Source organism: Fragaria vesca, linkage group LG3 (genome assembly GCF_000184155.1).
Source record: "Fragaria vesca subsp. vesca linkage group LG3, FraVesHawaii_1.0, whole genome shotgun sequence".
Classification (NCBI taxonomy): Eukaryota; Viridiplantae; Streptophyta; class Magnoliopsida; order Rosales; family Rosaceae; genus Fragaria; species Fragaria vesca.
Genome location: NC_020493.1, coordinates 3,362,811 through 3,376,357, shown reverse-complemented (window position 1 = coordinate 3,376,357; position 13,547 = coordinate 3,362,811). Strand labels below are relative to the sequence as shown.

The 13,547-nt window shown below is 38.6% G+C and overlaps 3 protein-coding genes across 3 annotated transcripts in view; 1 reads left to right on the top strand and 2 right to left on the bottom strand.

The window, feature by feature from the left end:
- Positions 1-13,547, bottom strand: part of LOC101310880 — a 1,534,871-nt gene that overhangs the window by 371,482 nt on the left and 1,149,842 nt on the right. The window lies entirely within an intron of this gene.
- LOC101310293 (sucrose nonfermenting 4-like protein-like) lies at positions 1,135-6,725 on the top strand. The gene is made up of 13 exons (XM_004293465.1): positions 1,135-1,364; positions 1,484-1,571; positions 1,860-2,042; positions 2,702-2,809; positions 2,925-2,984; positions 3,197-3,286; positions 3,834-3,968; positions 4,264-4,408; positions 4,480-4,653; positions 5,333-5,396; positions 5,508-5,577; positions 5,980-6,097; positions 6,210-6,725. Exons 1-13 carry the CDS (start codon positions 1,243-1,245, stop codon positions 6,305-6,307), a joined length of 1,455 nt encoding a protein of 484 aa, XP_004293513.1. The 5' UTR covers positions 1,135-1,242; the 3' UTR covers positions 6,308-6,725.
- The window catches only part of LOC101312322 (probable ADP-ribosylation factor GTPase-activating protein AGD5-like), a 4,038-nt gene continuing 247 nt past the window's right edge, over positions 9,757-13,547 (bottom strand). The window contains exons 2-11 of the mRNA XM_004293472.1: positions 12,469-12,527; positions 12,177-12,267; positions 11,985-12,039; positions 11,787-11,877; positions 11,477-11,669; positions 11,125-11,383; positions 10,816-10,991; positions 10,460-10,696; positions 10,309-10,367; positions 9,757-10,159 (exon numbers count right to left, since the gene is read on the bottom strand). Coding sequence (XP_004293520.1) covers positions 10,000-10,159; positions 10,309-10,367; positions 10,460-10,696; positions 10,816-10,991; positions 11,125-11,383; positions 11,477-11,669; positions 11,787-11,877; positions 11,985-12,039; positions 12,177-12,267; positions 12,469-12,527 — 1,380 coding nt within the window. The 3' untranslated portion in view covers positions 9,757-9,999. The remainder of the gene's footprint in view (positions 10,160-10,308; positions 10,368-10,459; positions 10,697-10,815; positions 10,992-11,124; positions 11,384-11,476; positions 11,670-11,786; positions 11,878-11,984; positions 12,040-12,176; positions 12,268-12,468; positions 12,528-13,547) is intronic.

The window sequence follows — 13,547 nt, the reverse complement described above, 5'->3', positions numbered from 1 at the left end:
AATCCTAATGAAGGCACTCATACAACATAATTTCCGGTGTAAACAACAACTTTGTGTATCAATTTCACACAAAAAGCGAGAATCTCAAAAATAAACATTTATGTTAAACACAATGTTTCTGAATATGTAGCATGGTATAATTCAGTGCAAAATAAAGCACACAAAAAGTATAGCAAACTTACCTTGAACCCTGCTAGCTAATAGCGCCTTAAATATTACCAAGTCCACCTGCCTTCAATCACAAATACACGATTCAACTGAGCATAAAGCAAAAGAAATCAAATTGAAACAAAAAGAGAGATGGAATTGAGTGGGAGAGAGTTGGAATCTTTTCTGGACCGGCCCAAAAGAATCCATGCGACATACTATATGGAGCATCTGGGGTTTGCAAAGACCATAACATTACTCCCCTCCTCTCTCTCTCTCTCTCTTTCTCACTTGCTCCATGTTAGCTACAGTCTCATTTACCATCTACTATTTACCTCATGTAGTAACTCCTTAGAAATATCTTTAAGTCTGTTAGACACGTGTTCATACTTCATAGGCACAACTGTAAGGACCACAGTCCTAACAGAACATATGCTGTAGCTTTACCCTTTTGGAGTATGAACGAATGCATGAGAGTTCACTTGCTGTTTCCTCTGTGCTTGTTATTTCCTTGCAACTTGTTTGTTTTCTCCTTCCAGTTCCAGCTTGTTCCTATCACTACATCCCTCTCTGTTTCCAAAGCTCTTATGGCGCCACACCCACTTCCTGAGTTGGATTCTGAACCAAAGTCTTGAGCTTTTGGTTTGCCTTTGGTGTCAAAGTTTTGAGTCTTTGGATCACAGATCGAATTTGGGGAGAAATCAGAGTTCTTTTTATGGTTTTGTGAAGGGTTTTGTTGCCTTTTTACGGAACACTGAACTTGATCAGTGAGAAAAAGTTTTCGGATTTTTGGAGATTGGTGCATGAGGATATAAACAGTTTGTGAGTTTCAGTGAAATGCTTTGTGGGTTTTGGGATTTGAAGTTTGAGGTTTTGGGAGTGTTTGGTTTTGGTTTTCAGAGGACTTGCATGTGTAAACTTTAGGGTCCTCTGCTCGGCTGTGGAGGATTCCTATTTTACTAAGTTGGGGATTTGATGTTGGATTTGGGAAGTGTTAGTGGATTGTGATTAACAGTAATTGGTTGGTGGAGTTGGGTTTTGAGTTTGCAGTTTGTGTTAAAATTTTGGACCAAGTTTTATCTAATTTGGTCGGAAATGTTTGGTTCTAGCAGTACGGCGTACCAAAGCAGTGGACTTCCCGGACCCATTTTAATTCCGACCCGGTTTGAATGGCCTTATGGGGGAAAGTGGGTGTTTCTCAGTGGCTCTTTTACAAGGTGTGAATTTGCGTTGGTTTATTTTCGACTCAAATTTCACTATTGTTCATCTTGTTTAGTTTAGAGTTGAATGTATGATTTAGTATATGAGCTCATGTCGGATTTGCTGAACTTTACAGGTGGGTAGAACTTATACCTATGTCACCAATGGAGGGGCGTCCTGCTGTGTTTCAAGTTGTTTGGAACTTAACTCCAGGATATCACCAGGTTTGTATATACTAATTACTCAGAAGCTGTTGTTACTAGCTCAGGTGTATAAAATGTAAGTACTCATCATACTTACTGTCTTAGGGCTAGTAGTACTGTTATGATTGGCTTTGCTAAGAATGTCATTATGAAGCAGGATGCCTGATTCATGTTCCAACATTGTTTGTTTGTGTGCTGATGATCTGGTCTTTAAATTCGCTGAAGAGTATTAGACACTCTCTCTTCATTAGCACCTGATATATTATGAAGAAGTCTTGTGCTGACATTGGGATCTGTCGGTTGTTTCAGTACAAGTTCTTTGTTGACGGAGAATGGCGACATATTGAGCACCAGCCTTTTGTTACTGGGAAATTTGGAACAGTGAATACCTTCTTTCTACAAGGGGAGCCCAATATAGTTCCATCTAGTTTCAGTCCTGAGACTTCTGGCAGAGCCGATATGGATGTAGATAATGAAGTCTTTACGCATATGGTAAGTTTCTGTTTGCCTGTACGTCGAGGTCCTATGAACTGGCGTCTTTCTTACTTCCTCTTAATTGGGTGACCAATGCGTCACCACTTTGGTAGATGTTCTCATCCACGCACACAAACATAGAAGGATTACATGATAGAATTCTGTGAAATATGTATTAATAGGACATGAATCCTCCCATACAGGTTAAGAGCTAGGTTATATGGCCTATTCTCTGATGATACACTGCAGTTCATAGAAATGGATTTTTGTAGAGAGATTGGTAACATTGATCATCTTGATATTACTCAGATGTGTGGTAGGCTTTCCAATTTCACCTACTGATCAAGGAACAAGCAAGGCCGTAATTCTAACTTCGTTTGGAAAGGTAATTATGCGACAGGTAGTATGAATTAAGTTCAGTGTCTGATTGGACCTTTGGAGAAGGATAGAATGCCACAATGGTGATTTAAGATTTTAGAAGGATCATCACAATACTTAGATCTCACAGTATTGAAGGGTCCAAATTATTAATCTCTTAAAAGACACTTAGATTGGATAAAAGTGTGATAAGGAAATACAGAGAACTTCTGATGCTATTATTGATATTTATCTTTGTACTTCCTTTGCTATTGTTTTGCAATACAGAGTGGGTCATGCTGTTAGTTGGTATCTCACAGGAAATAGCTCCTAGGATCTCGGCGGCTGATTTGGAAGTCTCTCGCAATCGTATTTCAGGGTTTCTATCCAGACATATTGCTTATGATTTGCTTCCTGATTCAGGCAAGGTTTGAAAGCTTTTACCCTTCTTTAGGTTCTGTTTGTGGTCCTGTATTAGGATTTGACCACTTTAATCGAGTAATTGATCAGTTTTATTTCACTGTGTTAACTGGCTAACTGCAGGTCATCGCCTTGGATGTCAATTTACCGGTGAAGGAAGCATTCCATATCCTATATGAAGAGGTGAATGTCTTTTGCAAAACTTGCGTCTCACACAAAACCACAAAATGCGGGACGGAACTTCAAGTTCCCCAGTTGTCCTAAGTTTATTGTATTCTTCTTTTCACATAATGTTCTTCGATTTCTCCGCTGTTTAAAACTTTAAAGGATTTTGTGGCTTGCTGATAATTTGCTACTTGTACTATAGTTTTTTGTTACTAATTTCATTCCTTCAGGCAGTACCTGTGGCTCCTCTATGGAATTTTGAGAAGGGACAATTTGTAGGAGTTCTTAGCGCATTGGATTTCATCTTAATTTTGAGAGAGGTGTGTTCTAAATTTAGTTTCTGTTATTCCTTTTTGATTGCTAATATATCTAAGTGCCAGTATTAGATGATATATATATATATATAAAAATGTTAAACACGTGTATATAATCATATATGAAACGGGTATCATGGGTTGGTCTCCAGGGAAGTGTAGAGGCTTCTGAGCCTCAACTATCAACTATGTTTGAAGTTGAGGATATGCCAATTTCTCTTTTACAATCCCAAAATTACATCTTCCTTTTGAAATTCTCTTCATTTGACATTTATCAAATGGACATCTATCATCTGCCTGGCACCACCAACGACTAACCTAACAAGGGATTCTCTTCTTCCCAAATCTTGTTAGAGTCAATTTATGATAGAGGAAGGAGTCTGCATCCCAGGAATCAGCAGTATGAAAATTAAAAGTTAAAGAAGAGTCAGAAAACTGTTACCACCTTTCCATGTACCTTACTTTTTATCACTTACACATTCCCTTTACCTCTCAAACCATTCTTCTAAAGACTCTTACCATGAAAAATGCTTATAATTTGTGGACCTTATAGCTTGGGAATCATGGGTCAAATTTGACGGAGGAACAGCTGGAGACTCGTACTATAGCAGCATGGAAAGCGGGAAAGTTATATTTGAAGAGACGACTTGATAGAAATGGGAGATTCTATCCACCACAATTGATATCTGTAAGTATATTCTGAAATAAACTGCTATCCCATGCAATTAAATCATCTTTTCAATTTATGCTGTCAAGGAAAGAAAATCTTATGAATATATACCTAGCACCTAGCTATCTTATGAAAAAATCTGGAGAATATTCTACTATATTTTGTCTGGATATTCATATGTGGAGCATATACTTCATATGAAAAGTTTCAGATTTTTGAATCTGCAGTGTCGTTTCTGATTTCTGGTACTGAATTGTGACACCTGGGGATCTTTGTTTTGTTTTGTAACTCATATGTACTGCTTTGCATCCAGGCCGGGCCTTCTGATTCTCTCAAAGAAGTCGCTATCAGAATTCTGCAAAACAAGGTGGCCACAGTTCCAGTTGTTCATAAGACCTCAAAGGATGGTTCATTTCCACAGCTATTGCATCTTGCCTCCCTTTCAGGAATACTAAAATGTAAGCTTTTCTCCATTACTCTAGTGCTGGATACATGAATATTAATTACTAATCTGTGATATAATTGTCAGGCATATGCAGGCATTTCAGATATTCTTCTAGCTCCTTGCCAATTCTCCAACATCCGATATCAGAATTCCGTATTGGTACATGGGCTCCAAATATTGGGGAGTCAAATGGAAGGCTGCTGGCAATGTTGAGACCAAATTCATCTCTTGCTGATGCCCTGTCTTTGTTGATACAAGGTCTCTCTCTCTCTCTCTATATATATATATATACACAGTCCGTCTCTGCTACGGATGTTTACGGTGCGGATTTTCGTCCGTACGGCGCCGCGCGAGGGCGCGCCTCCACCCCAGTGGACTCCAGCAGCTTCCCTGACCACTTTCCATCCCCGGCGAGTCCGCCGAATTCCAGTTTTCCGGTCCAGATCACCCAAACTTAAATAAAGTCAATCTGGCCGGAAAACTGGAATTCGGCGGACTTGCCGGGGATGGAAAGTGGTCGGGGAAGCTGCTGGAGTCCGCTGAGGTGGAGGCGCGCCCTCGCCGGCGCCGTACAGTGGCGAACGGACGAAAATCCGCACCGTCCGCACCTGAGAAAAGTTCTATATATATATATGTTTGTAATTTATAATTGTTATGCTAGACCTTTCATGGCCACTAAAGTGGTTTCTGTTCTCCCCTTCCTTATCTGGTGGCCAGTTCATTAGGTTCTGTTTCGGAACGTGCTAGTGAAATATCAGGAAAATCACATCCTGTTGAGGTTGTGATACTTTATGCTACTAGGTGGATGGAATTTTGAGAAATGTACATCTTGATTACCTTTTATAATACACTTTGATTCTAAAATTAGGCACATGGTTATATCTACAACCAGTCCTGGTTCTACTTGGGCTAATGCTACTGGAAATTCCTATTGCAGCTGAAGTTAGTTCTATACCCATAGTGGATGAAAATAACTTGTTGCTGGATGTTTATTCACGAAGGTGATTTGATGTTTTCATTTACTTTCTTGACCGAGTCGTATGTAGAACTGTAGAAGTAGTTACTTTGTTCCTTGTCTAATTGGGATGTCCCTGTTTTATGTTATTTTCCAGTGATATTACTGCTTTGGCAAGAGATGGAGCTTATACACAGATTCGCCTTAATGAGTTAACTATCCATCAGGTAATTGCTAATCAAAAAGACTGCTATGGCTTTTACATCTGGGATTCTGGTGATCACCCTTTTCAGTAGAGGATTAAAAAAAAAGTACTTGAAAGTGCATGACCAAACTAAGTTTATATGGAACTGTAAATGATGGAATTTTAGTTTAAACATGAACACATCCACAACCTACTTGCTGGGATTAAGGAGATGCTATATAAGTGAGAGCTTACAAAAATCTAAATTCTAAATACCAATTCAAAGACTAAATGTTAGTCAATATGTCTGTTGCTACACTTAGATGTGTCCCCCTTCATTGGAACTGTGCACACGGTTGCACAGATTTTGAGAATATAAGTGCTTAGTAATGAAAGGCTTGACATTAGTGTGCCTAAACTCAATGCGATTGTCTGCATTTTGTAGACCTTGCAACTTAGGCAAAATGCAAGTTCTCCTCATGGCTTCATCAGTGGTCAGAAATGTCAAATGTGTTTGCGATCCGATCCTCTGCATAAAGTGATGGAGCGGTTGGCCAATCCTGGTATATATAATGATGTCTCTCATCTGCTTTGCTATTCTAACACCCCTTATCTTCTTGGTTAGCCTATTAGACGCAAGTATTACAAACTCCTTTGTGCTTCAATTGCTTGCAGGGGTCAGGAGACTTGTGATTGTGGATGCTGGAAGCAAGCGTGTAGAGGGCATCATTTCATTGAGTGATATGTTCAAGTTCTTACTAGGTTTAGCTTAAATCGGCTTTGGGGCGGTGGATTCTGAGGCCAATCTTTGTTCCTTTTGGACACTTTATATGCCATACACATCCTGAACGGGTTCCTTTAATCACTCAAAGTTATAGGCCTCATGTTTCTGAGCCCCGCTTTAGGACATACAGGAATTTCAACGAGAAAAAAGGGAAAAGAATCTGTGTACTATGAGATTCAATTTTTCCCCTTTCATTGGTTTAAACCTATTAGTTTGTTCTTCTTAAAAAAAACTTTTTAGTTTGTTGGTTTGAGTTTGTTGTATTATCGTTTGTTCTAGTATATGTCTTTTCTATTTGCTTAAAACTGCATATGCTAAAAAGAAACATTCATATGATCATAGATATATAGCTAGATGCTTTCTAATTTCATGGCTTAACCAATAATATAATATAGATGCTGTCTTTCATGAACCCTTGCAATATAAGCTTTCCAATAGTTGGCTCATATCAAAGTAGAAACTCATGCATGATCTCTGTTTTAGTAGTCAAATTACTTCATCCCCAAATCGAAAGCATACACAGGGTTGAATTATTAGGTACTTGGTCTTGCACACCCTTCAAAATAAAGAAAATGTAGCAGTAGTAGAAACCATCCATTTGCTGTTCAACTTTGATCAAATAATGCAAGTAAAACACTCATCTTATTGTAACTCTATCAGTATAAATGTAAAGGCACATGAATATATTAATAAAACTTACAGAGTAGGTTGGAGCACAATGACATTACGTAACTAGTCAGAATCATCATAGGGAGAGACTTGTTGTAATGCCTTAGAACCTGTGCACGACACAGCCGAGTTTAACTTTTCTACCTCCTAGATCACTTTACTGGTGAACCAAAACTACTTCTATAACACGAGCACCATCATAAGAATAGTAAAAAAAAAAAAAAAAAAAACAACGAAGAGATTGAGCAATTCCACATTTTTGTTCAGCAACGTTGTTGCAAGGCTAGGTGTGTCAATAAAATAAAAATAAAGGGACGGGCGGTGGGCTCCCGGAGTGTGGCAAACCCTTATCTTTTAGAATTAAGGGTGAGACTTGCTTCCTACACTATTTGTCTCCGAGGAGCTAATATCACATAATTTTTTATTATTATTATTATTTTAGTTTTAATTTTAAAAGGCTAGGTGTGACATCTGATACATGAGAATAATTTGTAGTAGTACAACGTGAGGTTCAGGTACTCTATAATATCGAAATATAGATTATGATATATTCATTACCACCAAGGTCATCCATCCTCATATATGCACCACTAAGAGGGTCCAAACTCGATAGTTGCAGAGACTAGCGATAGTTGTAGATGTTGAACAGAAAATAAGATAAAACATATAGCAAAGAACAACAGAGGGTCCAAACTCGATATCATCGATCAGACTTGTGTTTTAAGAAAACAAATAGCTCACTCTTTTTTCCTCAAAGAAAAAAAAATCAGCTCACTCTCTAGCTCTAAACCACACTATATATTAACCCCCCACCCCCCCCCCCCCACCCCACTATTAACCACCGACGTCCCCATACTCTCTCACCTTCTTGTTTCTCTCTCTGGCTAGTGGCTATCAGTCTTGTTCCTCTCTTCAATCTACGTGTCTCCATTTCAGACCTACATTCACACAAAGCATCCAAGCTAGCTAGCTAGCTAGTTAGATCAAGATCAACCTCTCAGGCTTTGGAGCATTATACATTATTCTCACATATGGATGAGAAATGGAAGCTACCAATTGCAAAGAAGGAAAGCAGTTCTTATTCCAAGTTCGCCTTCACCTGCAGAAGCTCTTCCACTGGAAGCACTTTCTCCAATTCTCCAGTACTTCTGTCAAGAAGCTCTCCTCCTCTTCCACGGAGCTTCTCGCAAAAGAGCTCTTCCATTAGCCGAAAGTGCAGCAGCCTCGCCAAGGAACACAAGACCAGATTTTACATCATGAGGAGATGTGTGGCTATGCTTGTTTGTTGGCACAAGCATGGAAGTGATTCATGAAAAACAAAACGAAAAAACCTCGATTTTAAGTCATTTCCTTCATCTATATCTATTGTGTGTGTTTTGAAGAGGGGAAGATTCTATTGTAATCACTTTCATTAGCTAGTTTTTTTTTTTAGCTACGTACTACTCTCAGTATATATTCATATCGATCCCACTCTTTCGATTTTCTAATCCGTTATTTTCTGGTTTCTTTGATGTTTAACAACAAATCAGCTTGTATTACTTGCTCATTTCATTTAAAAGAAAAGCATTATACAAAATACTTTCATATATATGCATCATGCAATTGGATAATGGCGATGAGTGAAATCTTCCCATAAATCAGGCATACGATACCAAAAGAATGACCACTCACTTTCATTTCCCATGAGAAAGAAACAAATCTTTCTCCACGCATCAGGCCTAGGTTGAAAGGGCTCCAAGCAATACCCCAAAGTATCCATCCAGTAATAATAAGCAATACCCCGTTCGCTGAGACCTAATCTAATCTAGGGTTTCAGAGTCCTGTCATTTTCTTCTGCATGCATGACATTTCACCGAGCTGCTTCCTAGGCCGGTTTGGGTTCAGCGTCGGCCAAACTAAAACTAACCAGGTCCACAAGTAGTTACTGATTTCCATACTTTTACCACAAATCCTAATAGGAATTGCGTAGAGGCTTTGTGCAGAAGACCTGGGGCATTTAATCTTTGCCATTTTGATCTCTTCTGATCTATAGCCTTCAACCCAAATTTGAGATAGGGTCTGGAATAAGTGCAGCTGACGATGTGCAGGTTAACATAGTGAGTGAGGTTAATTGATGATGTTCGATCATGGTAAGTGAGCCTAACGATATCTATCTCCAGGCAAAAAATGGTTGTTGACAAGTTGGTGTTAATCATTATAAACAACCCGGAAGGGATAGCTATGAGGCCAAAGGCAAGGGCAATCTTCTCGCTGTAGTACCAACTTTCTGATACTTTTTCTTCTAAAATCAAACAGGAGAATAATTGGTGTCCGGAACGTAGCCATCTTCCTCCATTTTCCTCCTTAAATAGATCAGCATTGCCTGAATCACATAGTTCATTTCATGGGAGGTGTCTTTTGCTCGGAAGCCTGCACCCTATCTATCATCTCCCATCTCACAAGAGTGGCTTCTTCACATCTGCCAGTAGCTGCAACCAAATTTGAAGCACCACTTAATGCATAACGCTCTGCCACTGGTGACTGGTTCAACACGATACCATGTTTTTATTGAATCAAATATCCCCAACGATTCAGTTGGGAGAAGGTTTGCCTAGAGGTTTCGTGTTTTTGCTTTGCGTTTGTTATTTTCCAGTTGTCGAAAAAAAAAAGAAACGTTTCCGGCCATATCCTTATTTCATGTTTTGAAGACTAGGTACCCCACTGTCCACACGTCAAGTACACACCAAATATCATGTTCTACCAATTGTAAGATTGTGACACAGAAATATTCAATAACAAATAGTTTCATGTATATATGGATGTTCCGTGTCATTGCAACCATGTCAAAGCCCGTATTTCTAAACATTTCCCTATACCATAACCACACACCATTACTTTTATTGAGATAGGCCTGCTGATACGATTGAAGTCACAATCTTAATGAATAAAGATTAAGAAATGAAACTATGAATAAGGAATCAACTATAATATGCTCCCAGGTTTGGTTCATTTCACCGGCAATCGATTAACTTGTCATCGTTTAGTAAACAATCCTTGAGTTAAGGATGAAAAATCAAAGTCCCTTCCTGAAGGAGTTGGAGTGACAGAAGGTTTCCGTGGTGCTGTCGAAACTCCGCTTGCGCCAATGCTTCTGACACCATTGATTGGAGCTACTGGCCTCATCGTATACATGCTGCAACAGAAATGATGACAACAGATTCAAATGATTGATATCTTTGCTTTTATTTCCATGAAAGATCTTATATATTGATCAACTCAGTCTTGTGAAAAGATAGACACTTCTTTCAAACATGCACACCAGCTACTTTTACTAATGTGTACCTTGACGGCGAGTAAGAAACTGCATTGCCTATTGGACGTGCATGATAGCCATTCCCAATCTGGCACAAGAAAACAACACAAGAGACAACACAAGAGATAAGATATCAAACAGAAAACACTAGTTGTAAGCAAGCTCTTTCATGAGTACCACCTGACTATGATATTGTATATTAGGAGGCGTCATCTTGCCAGGAACTTGTTGGCCAATGCTTTGCCCATTTTGTGTGGGCAAGTGAATAGCTTGGGAGGCAGGTTGTAAACTTGGAAAGGCCTGGGATCCGCTAGAATTTGCTGCAGTAGCCATTACTAATGACCGTTGTTGGGAGAGCATTGCTTGTTGTTGTTGTTGTTGTTGTTGATGCATTGAGAACGGAGAAACCATGCTTGACTGCACAAAAATCCATTATTAAATTGGTTAGAGGACGTGGACTATGCTAATGTTATATATATAACTCATCATAATCTGCAGCCTGACCAAACAAAGGAAACCAAATTTGCAGCTTATACCTTCTCAAATAAGTTTATGATGTCAGTCTTGACATCAGTCTCAGGTTTCACTGAAACGGTTTGAGTGACTGATGGTGAATCTATAAACAAATCCTCAATACCATATTTATATTGCACCTTGCTTTCAGATGGTTCTGGTGCATTGTTTTTCTCTTCTGCCAATTTAGATTCAGTAGCTGCAGGTTAAGGAGGTTCAAGGTCAATTTCACGAGCCAAGTTAATAAGTAACTACTGATCCGAAGATTTTTCTCTTGAGAAAGCAAAATCAATTAATAAAGCAACAGTTGCTTAAATGATAAAGTAACATACGATGGATACTAGCCAATGTAATGTTATTGGCGGATGCCATGGAATCGCTTCCTCTTGAGTCCTCCATGGAGAGCATATTGAACAAATCAGTAGCATAATCCACTTTAACTGGTGTGGAAATTGGAGCAGCAACGGCTCCCTGACTTGCTGGTTCAGCTTTTGGAGCTACTGGTTCTGATTTCTTGAGTAGTTCTTGTGGTTCTTGACTTGCTTCTTGGGATTTCTTCTCAATATTTTTCTGTTTCAAATCATCATTAACCTGCCCATCAAGACATAAATCAAGACATACTAAAACAAGAAGCCCTCTTAATTATCCGTTCTGAGACATGGGCAAATGAACAATAAGATGTACCTGCTGAGGTGTGCTGTTTATTCTACCAGGTGGATGAGCACCTTTCTGCTCATAAGAACGTTCAATATCTTTAACATCACCATACTCACTTCTAATTTCAGGCCTCGCTCCATCAAAAGAAGTATTCAGCTCAGTCACCTTGGGAGCTGATTTTAGTTTGCCATCCCTGGGAACCCACTTTTTCAATTCATACCTAATGGATAACATGAGCACCCAAACACCTAAGCCCAGAATATGAACCATAATGAATAACTAGTGTAACATGACACAAAATACCAATACTGTGAACCAAAAGCCAATGAAGTCATACTTTGCACGGATGAAATTCTCGATTCCAACTCTGTCATAATTAGGAGGCAACTCTGCTTCCCAGTAACTGTTTGATTTCTCATTTCCCATGGCTAGCAGCAACAAGAAACCAAAACAACTCTTCAGTAAATTCATAACAACTTTAAACTCAACTTCCATCAGACTGAAAACAAGCCCATGGAATAACATTCATACTTACATTGGATAAATGCAATCTGCTCGGGGAGCCATGTGTCCAAAGTGGCAGATCTCACCTGCATCACGATCAAAATCTTAACACTAACACTCTGTATATACTATATACTATATATCACAGCTAGAGAAAAATCTCATGGAAGTAATATGGATATTCAAATAAGTTCAATACATAAATACGATAAACGTATGCCACCTTTGATATGTGTACCCCAAGACTTCTATGGGCCCCGGAACACTGCATGCATATAAAAATTCCGAGATTGATGCTAGCCCATCGTGGAGCTCTGTACAGAAAATGCACCATTACAAATCAACCAGACATATGAGATGCACTACAATATAATCCACCACTGAATAAGCCCTAAAACCAAAATTTTTTACATTACTCTGTCTCTTCCCCTAAAATCATTGCTGTTAAAATTCTTATGTTTGCCTCAATCAGAAATATTAGTCAATTACTATGTAGATCAATCTACTATACATACATGGCTTTGCAGTCTGCACATTCTTTGTTCTCTGGTAGTTTAAGAAGACCTTCCAGTATCTACATCCAAGGAAACAAATACGACAGATGAGAAACACAGTATACATTAGGTTCAAAAGTAGAATAGCCAATCTACAAGGGGAAGAAGAATGATGAGTATAACCCCAAATTCCACAAGCAAACCCAACCTAGTCCATAGACCACTTGCTTAGTTTAATCTAAACAATGACTAAAAATGCTTATGAGTGATTGAGTTCGGACTATTAAAAAAAAAAAGAAAAAAAAAAAAAAGAATGAGTCATTTAACATAATAGACAGCTATAGTTTGTGTGCTAGTTCAGAATTAGTTTTGTTATAAGTATCTTCTCAATAATTGACAACTCATTGTGGACCTTGACTAACCAAGGCTTGCAACATTAAAATCAGTTTTGTTCACAAAATATAACACCTTGTACCTACTTTTATTATATATTATTTCTCGAGTCATTTCACTTCAATGACATAACTGAATGCAGCACAAGATGAACAATATTAGGTAGTGCAGATAACCAGTTCTGTTTATGTCAATAATGTCAACCAACAATTCTACTGATCTTCTGAGAAGCCGGTCGACGCGTTAACTAAAACTACAGAATTCTAATTCCCCATTCTAAACGTCAGACCAATATGCAAAGAACCCATGATATCTAGTTGAAGACCCAATTAGCATCTTTCAATGAAAAACCCAGTTGAACTCAGCCAAAACATCAAAGCAATACAAACATTAAAGCAGACAGTTCAGAATTACAAGAACAATGAACCAAACCGAAAAAAGAATGTTAAAAACACCAAAGAGAGTGCCTAAGCCAAACTCGGCAAACTGGAACACCATAATTGACATATGCTAGAGTTTGAAGCCAATCCCATAATCCCAAAACAGTTATCAATCATGCTATGCTTCAAAAAGGAACAAAACAAAACCCGGATGGGTGTGAAACAAAGCTCAAACTTTTGCAACTCCTAATACAAACTCTTATGCAAAACATGAGATTAAATGATGAGAGAGAGAGAGAGAGAGAGAGAGAGAGAGAGAGAAGAATA